Source organism: Fusarium sambucinum, chromosome II (genome assembly GCF_050947815.1).
Source record: "Fusarium sambucinum isolate potato_lamoka chromosome II, whole genome shotgun sequence".
NCBI lineage: Eukaryota > Fungi > Ascomycota > Sordariomycetes > Hypocreales > Nectriaceae > Fusarium > Fusarium sambucinum.
The window spans coordinates 172,642-195,067 of NC_139293.1; the positions used below are offsets into that span (position 1 = coordinate 172,642).

At 46.6% G+C, this 22,426-nt stretch overlaps 10 protein-coding genes across 10 annotated transcripts; 3 read left to right on the plus strand and 7 right to left on the minus strand.

Annotated features, from left to right (window-relative positions):
- Positions 1 to 254: 254 nt before the first annotated feature.
- On the minus strand, positions 255 to 2,108 carry FSST1_006820 (ferric reductase family protein; the record flags this gene model as incomplete). Its single annotated transcript, XM_083236370.1, has 4 exons — positions 255 to 715; positions 770 to 1,647; positions 1,700 to 1,855; positions 1,909 to 2,108. 4 exons carry the CDS (start codon positions 2,106 to 2,108, stop codon positions 255 to 257), a joined length of 1,695 nt encoding a protein of 564 aa, XP_083082781.1.
- Positions 2,109 to 3,463: 1,355 nt separating this feature from the next.
- Positions 3,464 to 5,169, minus strand: FSST1_006821 (major facilitator superfamily domain-containing protein; the record flags this gene model as incomplete). The annotated part of the gene is made up of 2 exons (XM_083236371.1): positions 3,464 to 4,574; positions 4,637 to 5,169. The coding sequence occupies 2 exons, from the start codon at positions 5,167 to 5,169 to the stop codon at positions 3,464 to 3,466; spliced, it is 1,644 nt and encodes a 547-aa protein (XP_083082782.1).
- Positions 5,170 to 5,558: 389 nt separating this feature from the next.
- Positions 5,559 to 7,984, plus strand: FSST1_006822 (tetratricopeptide repeat protein; the record flags this gene model as incomplete). Its single annotated transcript, XM_083236372.1, has 4 exons — positions 5,559 to 6,064; positions 6,119 to 6,237; positions 6,296 to 6,734; positions 6,787 to 7,984. The coding sequence occupies 4 exons, from the start codon at positions 5,559 to 5,561 to the stop codon at positions 7,982 to 7,984; spliced, it is 2,262 nt and encodes a 753-aa protein (XP_083082783.1).
- Positions 7,985 to 8,036: 52 nt separating this feature from the next.
- FSST1_006823 (cytochrome P450) lies at positions 8,037 to 9,968 on the minus strand (the record flags this gene model as incomplete). Its single annotated transcript, XM_083236374.1, has 8 exons — positions 8,037 to 8,087; positions 8,138 to 8,523; positions 8,577 to 8,743; positions 8,793 to 9,300; positions 9,380 to 9,464; positions 9,514 to 9,605; positions 9,655 to 9,691; positions 9,747 to 9,968. 8 exons carry the CDS (start codon positions 9,966 to 9,968, stop codon positions 8,037 to 8,039), a joined length of 1,548 nt encoding a protein of 515 aa, XP_083082784.1.
- Positions 9,969 to 10,602: 634 nt separating this feature from the next.
- On the plus strand, positions 10,603 to 11,894 carry FSST1_006824 (Zn(II)2Cys6 transcription factor domain-containing protein; the record flags this gene model as incomplete). The annotated part of the gene is made up of 3 exons (XM_083236375.1): positions 10,603 to 10,671; positions 10,723 to 10,830; positions 10,884 to 11,894. 3 exons carry the CDS (start codon positions 10,603 to 10,605, stop codon positions 11,892 to 11,894), a joined length of 1,188 nt encoding a protein of 395 aa, XP_083082785.1.
- A 161-nt stretch (positions 11,895 to 12,055) lies between these two features.
- FSST1_006825 (uncharacterized protein) lies at positions 12,056 to 12,688 on the minus strand (the record flags this gene model as incomplete). The annotated part of the gene is made up of 3 exons (XM_083236376.1): positions 12,056 to 12,200; positions 12,251 to 12,471; positions 12,518 to 12,688. 3 exons carry the CDS (start codon positions 12,686 to 12,688, stop codon positions 12,056 to 12,058), a joined length of 537 nt encoding a protein of 178 aa, XP_083082786.1.
- Positions 12,689 to 13,403: 715 nt separating this feature from the next.
- FSST1_006826 (general substrate transporter) lies at positions 13,404 to 15,216 on the minus strand (the record flags this gene model as incomplete). Its single annotated transcript, XM_083236377.1, has 4 exons — positions 13,404 to 13,527; positions 13,582 to 13,834; positions 13,892 to 14,922; positions 14,978 to 15,216. 4 exons carry the CDS (start codon positions 15,214 to 15,216, stop codon positions 13,404 to 13,406), a joined length of 1,647 nt encoding a protein of 548 aa, XP_083082787.1.
- A 923-nt stretch (positions 15,217 to 16,139) lies between these two features.
- Positions 16,140 to 17,711, minus strand: FSST1_006827 (glycoside hydrolase superfamily; the record flags this gene model as incomplete). Its single annotated transcript, XM_083236378.1, has 2 exons — positions 16,140 to 16,276; positions 16,331 to 17,711. 2 exons carry the CDS (start codon positions 17,709 to 17,711, stop codon positions 16,140 to 16,142), a joined length of 1,518 nt encoding a protein of 505 aa, XP_083082788.1.
- An 830-nt stretch (positions 17,712 to 18,541) lies between these two features.
- On the plus strand, positions 18,542 to 20,243 carry FSST1_006828 (uncharacterized protein; the record flags this gene model as incomplete). The annotated part of the gene is made up of 3 exons (XM_083236379.1): positions 18,542 to 18,573; positions 18,628 to 19,235; positions 19,288 to 20,243. 3 exons carry the CDS (start codon positions 18,542 to 18,544, stop codon positions 20,241 to 20,243), a joined length of 1,596 nt encoding a protein of 531 aa, XP_083082789.1.
- Positions 20,244 to 20,299: 56 nt separating this feature from the next.
- FSST1_006829 (uncharacterized protein) lies at positions 20,300 to 22,201 on the minus strand (the record flags this gene model as incomplete). The annotated part of the gene is made up of 1 exon (XM_083236380.1): positions 20,300 to 22,201. One exon carries the CDS (start codon positions 22,199 to 22,201, stop codon positions 20,300 to 20,302), a length of 1,902 nt encoding a protein of 633 aa, XP_083082790.1.
- Positions 22,202 to 22,426: the final 225 nt, after the last annotated feature.

Here is a 22,426-nt window from a genome sequence, read left to right on the forward strand (position 1 = left end):
TAAACACACACCCCTCCAGAATGTACAAGCGCTTCCGACTAGACATCCAAACGCGACCCATGTATCATGCGTTCTTTTGTGTCATCCTGATTTCTCGGTGTGGGTACTGTAGTTTCAGCCGAGCAGGAGAGTCATTCAGTCGCCTCAATCGCCGAGTTAAGCTCAGCTGGAAAACACGACTGGATTGTAGGGAAGCGGGCCTTTTTGTCATCTTTCATTCTAGAATGCATTATCTAACTTTGTCTAATCTAAAATTAACAACTGTCAAAGTCTTCGCAGTGGACATCTATTCTAAGGCCTCGCGTGTTCTGCCATTTATCTGCTGCATCCACCACAGCACCCATGAGTGACTTGGGCCCACAAGACACGACGAGTACTCGCTGGTGCCATCCAGCTGTTCCCAAGGCTTCGGCAATTACCTTATCAATACCGAGCTTTTCAAATATGAAATTTGATGTTTGCTCATCAGAGGTAGTTTGATGGAGTAATTCCCTTATGTCGCCCATCGGCGAGATCGTATCATAATTGAATGTGTCTTCTCTTAGTAAAGATTCGCTCTCTTCCTCACCAACAAAGTGCTGACGTTCAGAGGCGGTAGAAGTTGTCGCAGCTGAGCTAGACCCTAATTGCTCATCTGTGACATAGACTTTTAATCTTGGGGAATGCTCAGCCTTGGCAATGTTAACCAAGTGGCGACGGAACCAGTTTAACTGCTCTAGTAGGGTGTGAGAAGAAACTTTCTAGCACCTGTGACTCGACTTGTACATACCTATACGCTTCACAGCCCATACAAACTCAATAGATTGGACTGCGGCCTTCTCAGGCTGCATCATGATGCGATTCATAAATCCAAATGTGAAGGCAGCTCCGCTTCCTCCAGCAACAAGAATCAGCTTGTCATAATGGTTCACGTCTGGTAGTGATCCGTATGGCCCATCTATAGATGCCCACAGAGTAGACCCAGGATTTTGGCTCGCAAACGTTCCAACAGCTCTGGTAAAGCCCTCATGGGACTTCATCACGAGTTCCAGGCCCGAAGAATCGTTACTAACGATAGTAAATGGATGATTCTCATGGGTTCGAAGTCTTGGAATCCATAAAAGGCAGTGAGACCCCGGCAAAGCTGCTTCAGTTCCAGGCTTCTTGAGTATCACTCGAGTTCCTCCATCTGGTAGAGGATAGAACGTAGCCGAGTTATTGACGAGGTTGCATGACAATCTGATCAATCGAATAAGGCGGTCCAATGCCCACATACTGAAGATAATGAGCATCACCAGCGGAATCTTTTTCGCCCAGTTCGGCCTATGCAGCGCTGTCAAAAGAACAACGACCAGAAAGCCAGTAATGTGACTGACATAAAATAGCTCATAGTGATTGTGTCTGAAGATCCCCATTAGTAAGACAAGCATAGCAACACCAGCCCCAATACCTGCGATATCTTCCGGTTTTAATAGCTGCACCAAACGGCCTTGGCGTCCGAAGTGTATTGTGTATACAGCAGCGTGAAGGAGCACGAGGGTTACAGTTGTATATCCGACAATGCGATGGAACACGTTTAGTTGGCTGTGAGAAACAGCTGCCAAAGGGCTCAACGGTGTGTTTTTGAGACCAAAAAAGACACACAGCGCCATGTTGCCGACACACATCCTAGTATCTGTCAGTCACACGTTAAATACCGTAAAGAAACATTGTGTCTTACCATCCAAATCTAGAAGACCAGTGATTTAGTAGTTGAGGCATCGCAAGCATGTTTGAGCAGAAAGCGATGTTACCGGCAAGATATATGCCGATTATCATGATAAACCCCAAAGATGGTCGCTCAAACCTCTTCCAAGGTACACGTCTCTGAAGATTTCTATAAAGAATGTGAGTATACTGTTAATGAAATTTCCATATATGTTTCCGTACTGGAATACTAAGAGGCAGGCCTCGCGCCCATAAGTCGGTGAAGATACCCGTGATTTCAAATGTGGAGATTTGATGCAAATCTTGCGCAGCCAACGGGCGGCAGTAACAAAGAACATGAGACTACATAGGAAAGCGGCATACTTGGTCAGTGCCTCTTCATTCTTGAGCTGCTTGGTAGCTGGCGGTTTGAGTCCTTGCATTTCGGTATATGGGACGTCTTGACGGCGGACGTGGTATGACGAAGGAAGAATGAAGTATGGGTATGAAACGGCCAGATTGATAAGATCGAGTCACATTCCGATTGATAAGTTTAACCAGGCTTTCGGTCAAGAGGCTTGGCGTGTCCTCTTAGACCCACCTCGTGATCCTAGTCACGCTGCATACTGGTCAAGCTACGAATACTGCTGATCCAGCTGTGGAAGTTCTGACTGGAGAAAATTCGGCAGGGAGGGTGTAATTAGTATTCGCAATTTCAACACGCGTTAGATCCATTAGCTTGACTCTTATCAATCTTACTCGGTTCTTCCATCGGATGAGGTCCTAGAAAACCTAGGCTGGACTAGGCTGTCTGACTGCTCGATTTGATTGGTTATAACCACGGTTATGGAGTATGACAAGGATTATTGACACCTGGAATTGTTCACAGTGAAAAATAATTCTTTTCCTGACCCCAGACCAGGAGACAATTATTTTAGCGCGCCAACCCTCAGTGGGTCTCTCCAGGGCTTGTTCCTGTATGACTAGCTAGGTTGTTCGCATGCTTGGATTTTTCACAATGGAACTCCAGTTCGGGACAGTGAATGAAGTCCTGTTGTATCAAGTCGACTATGGTCGAAAGATCTTGCAGGTTTTTCGCTCAAGAACGATCCGATGAGTGAGACCACAAAAGAATGACGCAAACACATTGTCGAAGTCCGTGGAGTGAAGCGAGCAATCTTACTGTAATGTTGACTGTTGTATTGATTGTTTTGTTGACTGAGTGTCAATTTTCAAACGCTGCGAAAATTTTATTTGTATTTCATCGAATTTTTAAAAAAGAAGCCAGAATACGGTATTTATTCCAAAAGTTAGATTCTTTTATTATTTCCTATACAAAGTGACCGCTTTGTCACTCCTTTATCCTGGTGTTGTTCTATAGGGTATGCTCTACCGTATCAACTCATGGAATTCAGTAGCGCATTTTATCTGTATATAGTTAGCACAAGAACCTTTCAGTGAAAAATAGAACAGAGGAGATTCCGAATCAAGTTAGCGGTCTCCAAACGCGTCACCGAACCTCATGAGTTAATACGGTATTCAATCAGTTAAACCTGAGATACTGGATCCGAGAAACACGACTTGGTTGCTTTTAAATTCCCGTATTTATGATTTGATTGGCACTTTAGAGTCACCTCAGTACTTATTTATCTGATTGCGGGCTGCTTAGCAGGTATTGCTTTTGTATTGTGTGTGCTCTCGGAGCCCTATGTTTCGTGATAAACTGCCCTCGTTGCATCAATTAGATTTTGAGAAGCACTCATCAAAAAGAAAATATCTGATTGTGACGATGGATACATCAGTGAGACATGTCCACGTCTTCGATCCACCAAAGGATAACCCAATTAACCAACGCCAAAATAGTCAATAACCACAACGGTAACCCGACAATGTTGTTAGCAAGACCCCAGCCAAGCAATACACCACCCACGGTCGGCCCCATGATTCGGGCAGCGCTCGAAATGCTGGACGCCAAACCGTGGACTGTCCCCAGAAGATTCGGACTTGGTGCTGAGTCATTGACGAGCATCATAGTGGCTGGGTTAACGAATGTTCGAGATAGAACTTGCAATGTAAGCACGCTCGATAGACAGGTCCAGACTAGAGCGTCATTGTCGGGTAGCAGAACAAGGTATGGTAGCAAAAAATAGGCGACAATGCTGAGCGGCAAGAATGTGCGATACGATTCTCTAACACCAAGTTTTCCGATAAGCCTTGGATACACAAGGATTTGCAGCGGAATTCCAATCATGCCAATGGTTGTGTTGGCCAGTCCCATCTTCTCGCTCGAAAGGCCAAGACCGCCGGTGAAGCGGAAAGGAAAATGAAAGTCTTGACCGTTGGCTTTCGGTGTAGGGAGTAGACTGAAGAAGATGGAATTAAAGGCCGATACGTGCAGAGATTGCAAGAAACGTTGTAGCATGTTGAGACACACTTTTCTGGTCAAGACGTCCCGGAACGAATGTTGGACCTTGTCCCGAGGTTCGGCAGGTATTTCGCCAGATTCTTGATCTGTGGATCGAGTTATGAGCAGCCCCGACGGATCTTCTGTGTTGATGGGATCATAATGGTGGTTTTCAGTCTTTTTCCGTAGGATGATACGCAACAAGAGATTGCCAAGTCTGCGTCCAGGGTCTGGTCTGTGTCGCAGTTGTGGATGAGTTTCATCGAGACCCAGAATAACCAGGAAAAACGACGTTGTTAGGATAGCAGAGCAGAAGAGGTTGGGAAGCGCATAAGGGAAGTCCTTGAGCCATTGGACGCCGTCAGAGCCACCCAAGAACGAGCCTGGCCCGAAAATGCTGGGGAGGGAGTGAACGGGATCCGCGAGAAATCCTGTCAAAAGTGGCCCAACGATAACACCGACGTTGAAACACATCGGAAGTAGGAGGAAGGCTCTAGTTTGATGTCTGTGATGGACGAATTAGCTACATTTCAGAATATGTATCATGGAGCATCAGCAGAACCATACCGTTTTTCAGTTACGACCTCGGAGACCATAGTCCTCAGGACACCAATGTTTCCATTAAGTGCACCGGCACAGAACCGAAAGAAGAAGGCAGCATAGAGTGATGTTGAAAAACCCATTCCCAGCGCCGACATGGCTGAACCACCAAGTCCAATCATCAGGACGCGTTTGCGACCTAGTCGAGGGTTATCGGCAGCACGACCCCACCACATGGAAGTGAGACATTGCGCAGCCGCAAACACAGCAGTGATGTATCCGACTTGCTTGGGAATCTCTGAAGGATCAAGATTTGGATTGAACCATCGCAGCTGGTAGAACAGATACGATGCCAGCGATCGCTCACTCAATGGCTCAGCCAAGCGGGCAAGTAATATGACGGCCAATTGCCCTTTATTGGGGAGTGATGCCCAAGAGACAGGTTGACGTTCTGCTGGAGCATCTGATTGATCCTCGTGATCCTGCAAAAGAGGCGTCTGATCGGATGTCTCTGATGCTGGACTGACCCTTCGGGGTCTACGGGACGATGCTCCGGTCATGGCTCAGTGCGAAGCGTCAGGAATCGATAAATCGCGTAGTTTTATTAAAGACGAGACATGAGATGAAAAAGAAGAAGAGAGCTTTGTCAACGAGCAGAATTAGAATTGGTCCAGAGTGGATTCCGCAAAGTAGGTACGATGTTACATTCACACTGCCAGTGGGGGTGCCTGGTTTTTAGTTCCTGTTAGCTCGTAGGATCCACAGGATCAGATAACATGTCAGGGTAGATTGATAATTGGTTCAACTGGAATGCGGTCAGCGACACGCGTACTCAGCTGTAAGCGGACCCGAGAACAGCGGATGGCAAGACATCCACGTCAAATTTTGCTGATTGAAAGAATCGGCTATTTCTCCATTTGGGCGTTAACCACATGCACGATATTGCGCAATGGAAACTTGCCTCTGCAGCGCAATCCATACCCTGGCTAAGGAGTACGACGAGGCCCAGGCCAAAGAACTGATCCCTGCACTGAACCGCCACCTGAAAGATGTGCGACATTTTCTAGCGCAGGCTAAATCGCTCAGTCGCTCAGTCCAGTATCAAATCACACCGCGAAACCAACGAACCGACAAAGCCCTTTTCGTAGAATCGGTTGACCTCACTCCTGTCGATCAACTATGTCAGAGGCTTGACCAAGATGTCGATGGTTTCTGGGCAGGCTCGGATGATCGGGTTCATCTAGAATTGCGTCGACGGCTTGCCTGTGTCGTAATATTTCTCCGTTCCAAATTGGACGCTCAGGAATTGGCATCCCCTCAAGTGGCTGAGGTATTCCCTGGGCTGCAGAACTTTGCAGACATGCGGAATTCTGGTAGGAAGTATATTCAAATCTCTCAGAAGCTCGGCGGTATCGGAGCAATCTTCTGGCTTCCTCTAAACATTCCACCTTCAACGTACGGGTTCGCATCCTTGGATTGGTGATGATGAAGAGTACTGACACTATGTAGTTATGAAAGATATCTCAGCATTGATGACGAAGAAGTATTCAGTCACTTGTCATCTCTCAATCCAACATTTCAAAGATACAATGATCTTGTACAACGCCTAATCTTTAGCCAAATAAGCGGTCAGTAACCCCTTATGTAATTGAACTAGGTACAATAGAGTACTGATCGTACTAGTAGATGCTTCTTTGCCAATGTCATATTACAATCTAGTCGGTGATTTTGCTCCATTTATCCCTGCCAGATACCAGTTCTTACTTGTAATGTACGCACTGGGTGGTACAGACATACCAGATATCTTGTTGAAGAGTGTTCGCCTGCCACAACGACGATGGAAGGCTGATGGAGAAATTGAGCAAAGTGATGCTGCTGAATTTGGACTACCAGTTGACCTTGTTGATCTTCTATGTGACGAGGCAAAGCTCTCTGAGATCACAACAGGTCCATGGATTACCAATCGTGTCCAAGAAGACAATTCCATATCTTGGTCATTGTGTCCTGATCTCATGTCAAATTTCGCCGATACCCTACTTGACCCAACAAAAGAAGAGCTTGAAACTACAGCCCTGAAGCTGCTTTGTTTTGTGACTCCGCTATGCTACGAGGGAAACACTGACTGGTAGGATCTACCCACGCGCTATCTATATCTTACCTCACTTACACACTTGCAGGTCACCATCATTGAAAGAAACGGTATGGCCAATATTTGAGCGGCTATTGAAAACGTGCAAGATACCAGTATCGTTTAGAACGCAAGTCATCGAAGCCATTCTGTACTTTGGAGAGAGAGACTCGGTTGCTATCCGCCACGTTGCCGTTAAGCAGGCCAAGCTCTTGCTACGAAAGACAATGCCTTACTATCTTCACGCTTCAATTGTACTCTTTCGTAGTATACTCTTCCGAGTTGATGCAGATCTTGCCAAGTCAGAAGCCCACATACGCGATTTTATGTGGCATGGGCCACGTCCAATCACCCGCCGGGATCATGCACTTGAGGGTCGCATTCATATTTCGCAAATGGAGAACAAGATCAAGTGCTACGACAACGACGTGCCATCATTTGCTTACAAGTGGGAAGCAAAGCAACCATTGTCAACTCTGGATATGGAAGTTACTTTCCGACTACAAAGTACAGCCGCACGATACTTTCAGTCCATTGGCGATTTCGGTGCAGCCAAGGCTTCATTAGAGCAGTTCTTATCACTAGACTTGATCAAACCTATACGTGCGAACTCACGTCGCGTCTTGGTGGGTAGATTGGGTGACGTGTACTGCGAAGTCGGAGAGTACCTCAAGGCCATTGAGATACTCCAGCCAGAACTTGACTGTATTGACAAGTGCGACCGCATGCGTCGTGGATTTCGAAGACTTGTGCTAGCTTTGGTGGAGGCCAATATCGGATTAAAAAGATTAGACACAGCTGAGTCGATACTCCAGGGGTGTTTGGGTGACCTGCCTAATGGACCAGACGATCTTCACGACCAGCAGCTACACATGCGGATACTACTGGCATCAGCACGCATAGCCCATCTAAGAGGAGATTTTGGTGAAGCCGTCCTACGTTGGAGATTTGCTCTTGAACAAGTTAATAACATGCACACTCTCGGGTCAAGTGGTGGATTTATAGCCGCGGTGATCAACTTGTCTTTAGGTCACGCCGAGCTTTCCCTAGGGGACAAAGATGGCGGCAATTATTCATGGAAAATTGGATTGAAGATATTGACTAATGAAAAATGCGAATTTTGGATACCAGTTGTGCCTACTGCATGGCTCAAGAAGGTAGCCGCCGATGTATACCGCTCACAAGGCTGGCCGTTTCGTATGATGCTACCTGGGGGGAAGCCAGATGTGACACATCATTATTTCTAGAGTGTTCCAAATAATATACAGAGTTTGTATCCTCCTGGCTAAAGAGAGCCTTTCAAACCTCAAGTTCCTTGAACAAGAGCATTCGAGACGGATCCGGAATAGACTATATCCATAGTTAGTATATGTACCGCAACCATTGCCTTATTGACTTACCATATGCGCAAACTCCATGTTAGGATACCTCTTGGTCTCTGAGCCAACCAGCTTCACATCATATCGCAGGAGTGCATGAGCCAGAATCATCTTGATTTCGTTTGCGGCAAAGAACCTTCCCGGACAAGCATGCTTGCCGTAACCAAAAGTCAGACTGCTCTGGTTCACGCTGACAAACTGGTTGTTTGCTGCCTTTTCGACCGATCCAATATCCTTGGCTTGTGTGCGAAGTCTGTAGAACCTCAGCGGGTCGAATTCGTCTGCATTTGGGAAGACGGAGGAGTCAGAGTTGACTGCAACGGCAGGTATCTCTATCATTAGACCGGCCGGGATAACTTGACCGTTGGATAGAGTGAACGGCTTCAAGACCTTGCGCTGAAAGGAAGCTGTGAAGTTCGGATTAGTATCTGAGAGCCACGAAATGTGCGCCATGTCTTACCCATTGTCGCCGGATGGACTCGGAGAGTCTCTTTGAGGAAGCTGTCCATCTTCTTCATGGCCTGTAAGACATTGGTTGTAAAGATACCTCCACTTTGAAGGAGCGCTTCCCGAACCTCGGCTCGCAGTTCTGCCTGCAAGTCTGGCATAGCTGCCAAATCATAGAAACTATCTTTGAATCAGCGACGTATCCATGTGGCAAAATTCCAAGACTCACGCGTTAGTGGCAGTCAGTGTTGTAGTATGCACAGCTGCAAAGGTAAGGCCCAGTTGAACCTTGGCGAGGTTCTGGCTGTTCTTGTCCGGAAACTTGTCTTTTCCGTCGATGAGCCACTGTAGAAAGTCATCTGGCTTCTCGTATGACGAGTCAGTCATAGCCTCTGTTCTTGACTCTACCACAGGCTGTAGAAAAGCTTCAGCTTCTGCAATTCGTTGGTAAAGTTTCTTGACTTCAGGCTGCTTATGGGCCAGAAATGGTCGTAGCCAGGGTCGCATGTTCTGCACCGCTCGTTGGGCACCCATGACTTCCATAGTATAATTGATGGCTGCGTCGAGGTACTCTTCGGAACGACAAAGTTCTGGGCCGATGAATACGCGACCTGATACCATTCCGACGATACGAAGGAGGCTGTGATGGATGTTGACTTCTGTCCAGTCCTCACACGAGGGTATAGAAAGCTCTAGGGATTGTCTGACTTCATCGGCAATGATTGTACTCAGTCGAGCTATATATAGTCAGTGGCTTGGACAGAATAGTTACTCAGGGTATCGGAGAGTCTAATTCGCAATTTGATGCATACTTACATAGTGCTGGAGTTAGGTCGCCTTTAATGGTATGCGGGATAATGGGCACCGATGTCTCGATCTTGGTGTACTTGGTCTCCATTGTCTATTGACTGGTGAGTGGATGGGTGCGAACTCCCTCCGGTATTACATACCTCGTCAACCGCAGCTTCCATGCTCAAAGTCGAATCGGGCAGCTTTTTCAGCTCGGGGAGAAAATCAGGTGAGATGACAATTGTCGGAGAAGCTAAAGAATTAGCATCGTCATTAAAAGAGTCAAAATCATTAGTACCTACACTTGGACGTGGTGATCATGAAAACGCCATTCTTGAACTGTCGAATGGTGAGTTATTTGCTTCACATCGAGTAAATTAATGAGTATTCTTACCTTTTGGTACCCATCAGAGTATAACTTTCGAGCCCCTCCTAAGTATGCTTTTCTGCGCTTTTCGGTACTCCCGAGCTCTTCTCCAACGACTGGAATAGTCCAAGTTCGCAACACGCTCCCAACCTTTGGGGTAATTGCGGCCACAAAGCAAACGAAGAGTGCAGTCAGAAGCACTGGCCATCGGTTGGCTGCAACATCGACTAGAGATTGTGTGTTGCCCATGGTAAAGGTTGTAAAATATGTGATGAAGACAGATTGATGTTTAGGTAGTTGTGTCTCAGTCAGGCCATAGGAGAGCAGCCAAATGTGGTTATCTTATAACTTGTAACAACAGCTCCTGGTCGACAACGCATGACCAAATTTAGAGACGGTCTCGGGAAGATGGCCATTTCCGTCAGGCCTCTGCGTTACTATTAATTCCCCACTACTGTGTAATAAGGCGGATGTGATTAGCCCATTTGTTATTGCGACACAGGATCACCATTGATAGACCACGGCACTGCTGAAAAGAGAAAAGAGTGTTACATCAGGAGTGTCGCTTCATGGATACGCGTATTGTTTTAGCTCAACAAGCCTAGTACTGCATTAAGCTAGTGGGCTTGGCTACCAATAATAGACAATGATTTAACTCTAACACCTCGGAAAATAATTAAAAGCGAGACCGAACCCGATACCGAAAACTTTAGATTAATCTCGACTGACCGACTCATTCATTTCATCCTCGCCCAATACCAACAGAATCCCGAATGAAACCCCCACTCCATGCTCATTTACCGGGCTGATCCCTTGGCAATATTCCTCTAGAGAGAATAACCTCGCAGTTAGTAGTCGTCCAAAGGGGCTCCCACGTCATACCATGCCGCCTCGCCTAGGTTACAAGAAGTCCCGAAGGGGATGCCTTATGTGCAAGCAACGCCGGGTCAAGGTATACCCTTTTGCACCCGTATGCAGAAATATTTCTAACAACGCTTTGTAGTGCGATGAGAACCAACCGTGCACTGCATGCGCGAGACACGGGGTAGCGTGTGTCTATGCGGAGGCTCCGGATACACGATCGCGGTCGAGAGGACCCTCAACTGAAAAGGTTAGTCGTTATCATACTCGCCGTATATAAACATGCCTGACCGAGTGCCGTAGACCCACTCTCAGAGAGAAACCCCCCGGCAAGGCGACCTGTTGATGTCCGCCGTCAGCCCAGATCCATTGCCATACTTAGCCAAGTTTGTGAAAGGCCAGGAGCCCATAGAGCAGAGTACCTGGCTCACGGATCTGGAGCTAATGCATCATCATTCAACATGCACTTATCTGACTTTACCACGCGCTAATGAGCTTCAACACATATGGCAGATTGAGATGCCCAAGCTAGCCTTGCGACATGTTTATCTGCTACACCAGGTTTTGTCAGTTTCTGCATATCACCTCGCTTATTTAAATCCAGACCGCCCTGAATACCCTATATGCGCTTCGCAACATCAGAATGAGGCTATCAAAGGTCTTCGATCAGCTATTGGGTCTATCTCACAAGATAGTTGCGTGGAAATATTTCTCGCATCTTCATTACTCTCCATCGGCGCTTTCGCCGGTTTCAGTACACAAAACTCAGGCCAACAGCCTGGCATCGATGACCTTTTGGATGTATTCGTCTTAATTCGAGGCATGAGTGATATCTTGAACAAATATCAGACGACGCTCAATCAAAGTAGACTTGGGGGTCTCTTTATAAGAGGAAGCCCATGCGAATCGACGCCAGTCCTTACAGCTATTATCGCCCAGCTTCGACAGATTACTATCCCGGACAGCTTCGATCCCTCAATGGCTTCCTTATGTCAAGACTCTATTACGACTGCCATCACTTGGATTGAGAAAAGTTCCGTAACTACGGCCAATCCAGATTTGCGCATCGCCCTGACATTATGTTTGTCTGTGAGTGCGGAGTTCTTAGACCTTATTAAACAACGAAACCCTATTGCGCTTTGTGTTCTCGCACACTACTGTGTCGTGCTAAATCAGGCTGGAAATTTTACCTGGTATATGGCAAAATGGGGGAGATTAGTTGTTCTAGATATTTGGAAGGAGATGGATCCAGAATGGAGGCCGTTACTTCAATGGTGCATGGAAGCTGTTGAATGTGAGAATTGTGTTGGATGAGCTTTTGTCTTTTTTCTTCTATTTTTTAAATTACAAAGGAGAATACAAAGGAAATAAGTGACAAAATCAGTAATGACATAGTTTGCACATCCACATTGCGCCAACCTCAATGATACTCCCCGTCTAAAAACCCAACCCATCTTCATCCTCTATCCCGCGACTTAAACTCGATCCGAGCCTTGTGAGCGAAGAGTGTTGAATGGCTCAGCTTGGTCCTTGGTCAAGCTCGAGCCACGATGGCCGCCGTGCTTCTTTTCGAATCGCCAATCCAAATAGCAGACAACGGCAAGGTATTTGGCGACGGGGCTATTTTGTTAGAAAGCTTTTCAATAAATGGAAATGAGAAGAAGACATACCTAAGAATGCCGGCCAGTACAATCACAACCCAGCCAAGGACACAGCTTGTTCCGATACAGACGCTGGAATTTCCGCGAATCATCATGAAAGCAACAGCGGCCCAAAAGACGACTTCCATAGCGTTGAGGATGAAATAAGCCTTGAGACTTCTCCAGCGTCGGAAACGGCTGACATGCTCGGAAAGTATTTCGTAAGAAATGATGATGAGAGACTTGGCACCCTTGGAAAGTTAGAAACAAAGATTTTGAGCCGCAGAACTGACTTACCATGCCAAGACCCATCGTGGTGGAGCGACCGGGAGGTCTGTTGGGCAATAGAAGACGTGCACCAGATAGGGAAATGACGGCGATGATGATAATGACCTGGACAATCTGGAGCGGGAGTTTGTTTCGGAGGGTGAAGAATGGCTCCATTCTCTTGATAAATGTAGGGACCATTTTGAAGGTTTAGAGAAATATACAAGTCTAAAGGTTGTTGTAGGTAAGATGAGAGAGCTGATGTTGGAGATGTCGGTGATGATACTGAAAAGCAATGGAAACACCAAGAGTTTATAAATATTAGCATCGACAGCAAATCTCCAATTCAATCTGATACATGTCTTAGAAAACTATCAAAACGCGGCAGTGTTAGATCTGCACAGCCCAAGCACGTTACTCTAAACTAAGCACTAAATGATTGTCAAAACTCTAAGGGACGTGGTGAAGCCAAGCCCAGCTCAAAGCTCAGTCTAGAAACATTGAATCTGAGTCTTATCTTATGCAACATCTGGCTCTTGATTGGCTGCACAGGCCGGTCTCGGTTTCGGTCTCGGTTTCTATTTCGGTGGAGATGAAATAAGTCGCGGAGTCTTAATCACTTTAAAGCCCGACTATGAGTGATAGGACCGTGCTTTCTGAACTACACGCATCACTGACGTTTCTAGGGGCTGTGTTGTCTGCCGAATTGTTTTAAAAACACTGCCAACACTGGCTCGGCAGTCACGGAAGTCACGGCAGTTTTAGATAGCCTGATTCCAATCCAGTTACAGGTTATACCACAATCTTTCGCTCTGTTCGCAGCCCTGTTGTTTCTATTTTTAAAGAGATCGGCTCTTGTATCAAGTAGAAGAGATATTTATAATTGTATAACAACTATGGGAAAAGAGTATATAACCTATTTCTCAGCAGCTCTTGCATTCTCACTCTGAATCAGACGCTGGGTAGCTGTTCCAGTAGTATGGAATCTCCAAGCCTTGATCTTCCGCTCAAAGAGTTCGTCAAGCTCGGCGGGCGATCGACTGAGAGAAAGATTAGCTTTTTTCCACAACTTCCTAGTATTCAACATTACTCACCGAGCAGTCTCGGGCACCAAGAGCCATGTACCAATAACCCATGGAAGGCCAACTCCAGCGTAGAAAAAACCTGTTTTGAGCTTCCAGTCCCATTTGTTGGCGTTGATCATGTATGGTGTGAGAACGGACATGACAAGGCCAGTGATGGAGTTGGCAGAAGCTGCGAAGCCAGAAGTATATGGTCGAAGTCGTTGCGAGGATATTTCCCCAATGTAACCCCAACCCGCAGCTCCATTGGCTGAGATACCAATGTCTATAGGAAGAAAATTAGCTTATCATAATTGATGGAAATATATCATAGAGGACTCACTCCAGAAACATGCAAACAAGACAAACACATAAGTGCTAGCGTCACTTTGAGGAGCAACTCCTATGATACCAACGATCAGGCAAGAGATCCACATTAACGATGTAGCGCAGCAGGCCATGCGGCGACGACCGAACCTGTCGACTCCAAAAACGGCTAGGATAACCACGATGATCTGCAGAGATGTAGTAATGGCCTTGATCTGGAAGGGGTCGGCCAGACCAGCCTGCTGGAAGAAATAAGTACCAAAACTGCCAAAGAGGGCAAGACCCAGGAACTGTTGTGCAACAATAGTCCACATGGCGGTGATAGTACGACGGCCGTTGATGCCTTTAAAGATAGCCAGCCAGCTTTCGTTTCGTTGCTCGGCTGCCAAAGCCTTTTCGTGCTCAACATTCAAGGCAAGGAGTTCGTAGTGGCGATCGACATCAAAGTCTTGAACTCCACGGTAGAGAAACCTGATACTCTTCTTGGCCCTCTCTTCCTTCCCAACAGTCACACACCAGGAGGGTGATTCAGGAAGAAAAACGTAGATGATGGCCATGACTCCGATGTGCCCCCACTGGGTATACACAGGTGTAAGCCAGTTGAAAGGGTCAGTTCTGTTCAGCTTCTGGAGAGCTACGTGGGTACAAAAAGAACCAGCGGTCCACCAGAAGCTGTAGAGCATCAACATACCACCACGGATTCGTGTTGGACTGATCTCTGTGATGTACCCAAGCAGAGTTGCCTGCAGGCAACCTACACCAGTGCCAGCAAGCATCTTAGCTCCGAACCAGACCGTCCAGCTTCGGGAAAGTGATTCAGCCAAAACACTACTCATGAGGATAATCCACAGAGTGTACATGGCAATCTTGCGACCGAATCGTGCGACCACAAATGAGATGCCAATCTGACCGAGGATTTGACCTACGTTCTGGCCAGCGCTCCAAGTCGCAATGACATTCGAGGCGAGGAATTTCTCACCCTCTTCGTTTACCGATGTGGCAAATTGCTGAACAAAGCCTTTGTTTGCAATAATACTTGCTTGCATACTAAGAATCATATCAGTGGAATGACTTCGATGACAAGGGTATATATCATGCATACGCAATTTGATAACCATCAGCTCCGGCACTAAAAGCAGAAAGTAGGCAGATGAACGACGCCATTTTGAAGGTTCGAACAGTTTCCCAGAAGGACAAGTTCTCATAGCCAGAGAGCGCTTGGCCCTGTATGGCGGCCTCGGCAGCAAGATCACCATGCTTCGACGCGGTTTCGGCATGGTGGAGAGAATCAACACGGACACGATTGTCAACAGGTGTTTTAGGGTCGCTAGGGGCAGCCATAGTGGTGATAAAGCCAATGCTGTTGATGTTAATCAAAGAGAAAATTAAGGCGATGGGCTTGATTGAAATTCAAATTCATGGCCAGGCTCGAGGCCATTTCATATAAGAATCCCTCGGTGTATCATTGAATCTTGATCCTCGCTTCCCCATGGGGTCAATAAGACTAACATGCGAGAACCCGCGTATTCAGCATTAGCGCACTTATACCCCGCAGGTTAGTCAATTGGAGTATATGATCGCGCGTTGTAATTGGATAACTTCCCTAACCCCTACTAATGCGTCTCTGATGGGTTTTCCGCCCAAGTTTTCCGACGAGTTAAGAATACATATGCAAGTGTCAGCCAACTACTTGGAAGACCTTGTATCAAGGGGATCGGCTAGATGTTCCGAGTTGTGTTAGTATCTCATGATTAAATGCTGTTTTTGAACGTCACGCGAGCCAGCCACCCTCTCTTTACAGGAAAGTCTGGACCGAAGCGAATTCCGACAGGTTTTCCTCGGGTGCTTTGGTTTCACGTACTCTTAAAGCCATAATTGGCATGTATTAGTAATAGAGCTTTATGGCGCGCGCGACCGAATTTCGACAGTTAATACGATATGCAATATGCGACCTACGAATAGTTTAGATCTTGGACTGTGAGCATGTCCTAAGGGTGTGAATTGACGACGGTTGTGGCACCACGCTTAACGTGAGTTGTAACTATTGATTCAATTGCTATTGAGTTAGTTTTTAGTGATCTAAGCAGCCTTCAAAAATCAAGAATGCGATATGTCTCTCTACATCTTTTAATGATATACATTCAACGGAGCTCGCTGTCAATGTCTAAACCGCCTGGATTGAAGATGACAAGGCTATCTTATCTGGATCTCTACTTGTAGTCTATCTTTTCAAAATCAAATCTAAGTATGCAAGTAAATCTAGATCAATTATCATCACCCTGTCTTCTTCGCTCAAAAGTCTTTCGCAAGTACGCTGCTGAGTTTTTGGGCGTGCGTGTTAGTCCGCCCTCAAAGTCAACATGAACAATACCAAATTTTGGCTGGTATCCAGCCGACCATTCTAAAACATACAAGTTAGCATATTATTCAAAGTATGATCAAAGAATATGCATACCGAAATTATCCATGAGCGTCCACACGTAGTAACCTTTGACAGGGATGCCATCGCTATATATAGCTCGAGAAATAGCATCCAGGTACAGACCAAAATAGTTTTGACGAAACTTGTCATCAATCGCTATCTTGAGATCTTGCTCTCCGGGGCAGGGACATCCGTTTTCTGTGATGATGATAGGAAGGTGGTACCGATTCCAGACCCAGTTCAACAGCTTGCGGAAGCCATTAGGCGCGACACGAAGCCATTGAAATTGCGAAACGGGACCTATTTCCTCACCAGCTTCGTTTACTGCTCCTTCCTCAATGTTGCCTGTCCAATCGTCTTCCGCAGGGGGATCAGGGAGAGCACGGGCGAATTTTGTCGAATAGTGGTTCATGCCATAGAACGAATTGAGAGCAGCTGTCTCGCGGAGTAGCTTGCGCTCTTCGGTGCTAAAATGGGGTAGTCTATCACCCAAATAGTTTCGCATCGAGGCAGGATAGTCTTGTCCTAAAAAGATCGGGTCGCCGAACCAGGCAATGTAGAACTCAAGTCGTTTCTGCGCTGCATCGATATCGGCTTGTTTGTTGGAGTAGGGTTCGTAGAAATGGCTGTTCAATACGATAGAGATCTCTCCCTGTTGTACGGGCTTGAATTCTTTCACATAGAGTTGAACAACAACAGCATGTGAGATGACCAGTGTATGACCGACACGCCAGGGTTCGCTCTTTGTGTCAAACCCATCCTCTGCACGATGTCCAGGTGCAAGGGTTCCGTTGACATGACCAAAAATGGAGATGATGTACGGCTCATTGTACGTCATCCATTTCTTAACGCGATCACCAAAACGTGCAAAACATAATCGCGCGTAGTTGGCAAAATCAGCAGTGAACGATTCAGTATCCAAAAAAGCCTTATAATGATCGTAAAGAGCCTGTGGCGCATCCCAATGGTATAACGTCACTACGGGCTCAATCCCGCTCGCCAACAATCGGTCGATGAGGTCGTTGTAGAAAACTATTCCCTTCTCGTTTATCGGATCTCTGCGGCCTCCAAGTGGGATTATGCGTGTCCAGGACAGAGAGAAGCGATAAACGTCGACACCGCATGCCTTCATAAGGTTGATGTCCTCGGATACTCGGTTGTAGTGATCGCAGGCTACATCGCCTGTTGCTCCGTTCGTCCGCGAGGGCTCGAGATGTGTATACGTATCCCAGATGGATTGACCTTTTCCATCTTGGTTTGCACCACCTTCGACTTGATACGCGGCGGTAGCAGTACCCCAGCGGAAATCTTTGGGAAGTGGGAGCTCGTGTACGGTCAGATCGTCGTTGTTACTTCCTGTGCCTGAGCTGGTGACCAAATCACCAGCCTGGAACATAGAAGCCTCTTTGGACATTGCAACTTGATGGTAAAAAGCAAAAGAATTTGTGAAAAAGGAAAGAAGTAAATAGGTGGTAACCTTGAGTGAATTAGGAACTAAGGATCTTTTCTTCGTATTTCAGTTTCTATCCTCACAAGCCCCGACCCCACCATCCGACTTGATCTTCTTTGGCTCGTATGAGAGAGTGGAGTTTATAGCAATCACATTTGTTTGGGTCTCTGTCTTTTGCAGCAGTTGCTGATGGATTATTTGACGCCATAGGGTACATGGAATTTGCGTCGGAGTAACTGGCGGATCTCAAACGGCAAGGTCTTACCCTACAGAAATTACACCCCTGTATTAGAGTCTTCGTCGGAAAACTAGTCGGATTATGGTGGAGCCTGATTTTTAGTTCCCCGCATATGAGCAGTCTAGGATACAGGGAATTAAGAGTAATTCACATTAAAACATGTCACGAGCGAACTGCCATTATTCTGGGTTTGGGGCTAGAATGGTCAGCACGATGCCTTGTATTCTTGGGTCTCATCAGTATTCCACAAGTTGCAGATCTACGTCTCAACGCATTTCCCTAGCAATCCGTTCAATATGTACTCTACCTCAACTAGAGATTGAAAAATGAAAAAGGGCTTGTCAGATGAAGAGTTATCCTCTCGCACTAACATGCCAAAGAACCGCGATATAGTGTATCTTGTTCCTATAACTACAATTTATTTTTTCAATCATTTCCTGTCTGTGGCAATGTGACATTAAAAGCGGGGTTGGACCCGGAATGAGGTCTAAAAAAACATGCTGGGCTAAACCATCACGTTCTAACTCACAGGAAATGCGCAATCAAATCCACATCTATGAGACCACTATCTGCCTGTATAGCATGCCGGTATGCATCGACCTCGATTTTTTGTTGAACACTGTCTCATATCAAACACTATAGCGATCGGCGGAAGAAGTGTGATCGGTCTCGACCAGGTCTGAGCTGCAATTTCTGCATCAAGAGAGGCCTCGACTGCATTGCAGTCGTAAACGACCCTGTCTCCAATACTTTGGAGAGCCATTATGAACCTCTTGGTAGTTACGCAGACGATGGTAGGCCTCGTCGTGTCTCCTCGATGGTTGTACCTGATGCCACTCTGGCTGAGGAGTTATCGAATCTCTATTTTCGGTACATACACATTACATTTCATAATATCTTCCATCGCGAAACTTTCATGGCTCAAGTCAAAGACTCTTCCATCCCGAAGATCCTGTTCTTTGGCATTGCAAGTCTGTCAGCGCGTTACTCAACTCATTGCGTCTTTGCATCTACCACGCCGTGGGATAGGGGAAGACCGTATCGGGACGAGATCAAGAGATTGCTCGATTTGGAGCATACTTCATTAACCAGTATCCAAGCTTGTCTGTTGCTCGCGGCAAATGCTTCGGTCGAAGGAGATTCCAGAACGGAGTCGGTCTATCATGCAATTGCTTCTCGCATGGCCATGCTGTTGGATCTTCCAAACTTACCAACCGAGTCTCCTCTCGAGCAGGAAATCAATAGAAGAGGTAACTTGATCTAAATCTAAACCGAAAGCTATTTTCTGACTTTATTCACTAGTATGGTGGTCTCTTATCACAACCGAGACATGGTCAACTGCAACCCAATCTCTCCCTAGGTTTATACAACCACGAGACACCATCCCGTTGCCTATGGACGAGCGCAAATTTGCTTTGTTAACCTGTGATACACCAGCAACGTCGTTTGAACCGTCAAATTGTGTATCACCTGCTTGCAACTTCGATCCTGAATCTTTGGTCGCACAGATGATCCGACTTAACCTCTTGCTTTATGATATAATCCTCTTTCTGAACTCCCGAATGATGGATAAACAAGGCGAACATTCAACTATCAGAGAATATGATCATCGGCTTCACGACTCTCTCGATGAGTGGGCTAGCAACATACCTCCAAGGCTTCGTTATTCTGACGAGAATGTGACATACTGGGCTGACGAGGGCTTCGGTGCCATTTTTATTATACTGCATATCAATTACAATCATGCCGGACAACTACTATTCTATCAACACCTCTACTCTACTCAAGAACAGGATCGACTTGATGACTTGACACAGCAGTTTGCCCAGCGATGCAAACAGCACGCAACAAATCTATGTGACCTCATCTACAAGGCGAAGCAGCGATCAGACACGGCCGTTCTGTATCCGCTTGCTGGACATATTCTATGCCTGGCTTCCACAGTCCAAATCCACACACTTCTCTTCGAAATCGACGATGATGAGATCGTCGCGGCTAAGATGCGGTTAGAAAGAAATTTCGAGATGATTTCATCAATGAACAACTACTGGCCTATGAACCATATATCTATCAGCCGGTTGCAGCATTTTCACAATGCCTGTCTTCGGAGCAAAAACGACTCATTTCGTCCAGACGGTTGGATGCTTCGATTTTTATTAGGCTTTACGCAGTATGTTGATGATAGGGATGCAGTTTGGACGTATGGTCATGGGGCGCTAAGCGAATTCCAGTCCCTGAGAAATCTCTTTGCTATTTAGCCTAACTCACTATAGACTATTTACCATCCGAGTAACAGAATCGTACATGCTGCATCCTAGGTACCACTAGCGGGTTGGACGTACTCGATTCCATCAAGAACAGTCGTCAACGTTCCGTTAGACTCCAGGAGATTAACGCTGACGTCAATCTCCAATTCATACCCATCTCGACTTGTGACTTTGGTCCCCTCCACTACTCCAGTCTGCGTGATATTGGAGAACCATTTAACCCGGTCTTTCCATACATTGGGAAGTAACTTCCACTTGGAGACCTTTTCGTACCCGTCGATGACATAACCTTCTTGGTCTGAATAATCGCTATAAGAAGCTGAGATAGTCCGAATGATGCCAGTTTCGGGGTCCTCAATGAAGGAAACCTCAGCAACGCCTGACAATTGACCTTGTAGTGTGTAGTTGCCAGCTGGAATCTCGTATTGCGCTGGTGTTTTACTACCAGCGGGAAAGGGTTTAGCCCATGGGATAAAATCGGGAGCCTTGAAGACCGGCGCTGATTTTGAAGACTTAAGAGATGTACGACGAGCAAGCATTATCCGGTAGTTGCGTCCTCCTTGGGCGGTGGAAACTGGGCATGGGAGAGGATTGGAACCACCACATGACGGGGAAACCACCAGTGCTTGCCAATATACAATCATTGTGCTGTCAGGGGAAAAGGCTGGATCAGCTCTGCCATTCCAGTTGGGATCGTTGACACTTCCATCGCTCCCGTCACCATCGGCATTAACCTGCTGGCCGAAATAATTCCCGCTGTCTCCGTTGCGACCGATCAGGATTGGCTGAAAGAATCTTCGCGGTCCGTTATTACGAGTTGACGAAGCGAGGGCAACAACGAGGTAATCGATGATCGGAGGGATCCATCTCATGCCAGACATGAACATCTGGCGACCTACAACACGCGTGTCCATAGCAACAATCCATTGATCATCTTGGGACATGGAGACTGGGTCAGTATAGTCAGGATGGCTGGTAAGGCGGCGAACGGCCCCGGTGGTAAGGTGGACAGCTGAGACATCAATGTTGTTGGCTTCCACGGGAGGTCCAATATAGATAATCTCGTCACCCGAACCGCTGAAACCACGAAGCTCACCAAGCGTAATTGCGTCATGGTTAAAGCGTAGTTTTTCATCATCGACGTACATAGGCGGCTTGCCATTTGCATCAACGAGAATGTTCACATCGACCAAGTCGTATCGAGGAACAAGAGGATCGCCAACCTTTGGATCTTCGTTGAACTCTAGACGGCCAAAGTAGGTGAACTGGCCTCCAGTACCAGTAAAAGAGCTCCAGCCCATGTGTTCATCATCAGGGTGAAGGCGCATCTCTCGAGGAGAGCCGCCTTTTCCAGTCCCATCGGCAGAGGTGGTCCAATGAATGGGATGGATGTGAGTGATATTCGGAGTGCAGGCATCGCTAGCCAAAGGGTTTCCACCACAAGAGACAATGTTATGACCCCACAGCGCCTTGTCGCCGCTTCGAAATGCATGAGGATAGTCTTTCTGCGGATCAACCCAAGGAGCATTCTTGGACGGAACACCGCAGGTAATACACTTCCATGGATCACCGTTGGAGAAGTTGGTACCATCTGTGCTGATGAGGATCAGATGTTCACCATCGTAGATGCTCGCTGGGTCTGGAGCTGCAGGAGCACCGATGAAGTCGACATTGACCACAATGTGTCTTCCATCGGGCGTGAAGTCTCCCGACTGGAACTGTTGCTCTTCTCCAGCATCTCTACCAATGCAACCTGTACCCCTGGGGTTGATCTTGGAGGTACAAGCACCTGTAGCACTGCTTGAAACTACAGGAGGCAAAGGTAGCTCGACCACATCGATGGGTTCTGGATTGGGGGGCTCTGGAAAATGGGGCGAGTATTGTCCTGAAACAGTGGGTGCCAACAGAATAGCACCCAGTGTCATGGGCAAAATTGGAAGAAACAGCATATTTTAGAAAGGTCGAGTGTAACCAGTGTAAATTAAGATGAGGCTTTCTTAATTTCAACAGTGGGATTTAATCTATAAGAAATGGCTTCTTGATCGCTAACTTTATAGTTGCTAATTTGCCTAGTAACTCAATTTTTCTTGTGTACTCGGATAACATGTCAGTCGCGAGTATCTTCGTATGCATCCACTATGAGCGTGTAATTGTCCGAGTAGTCGAACTAGACT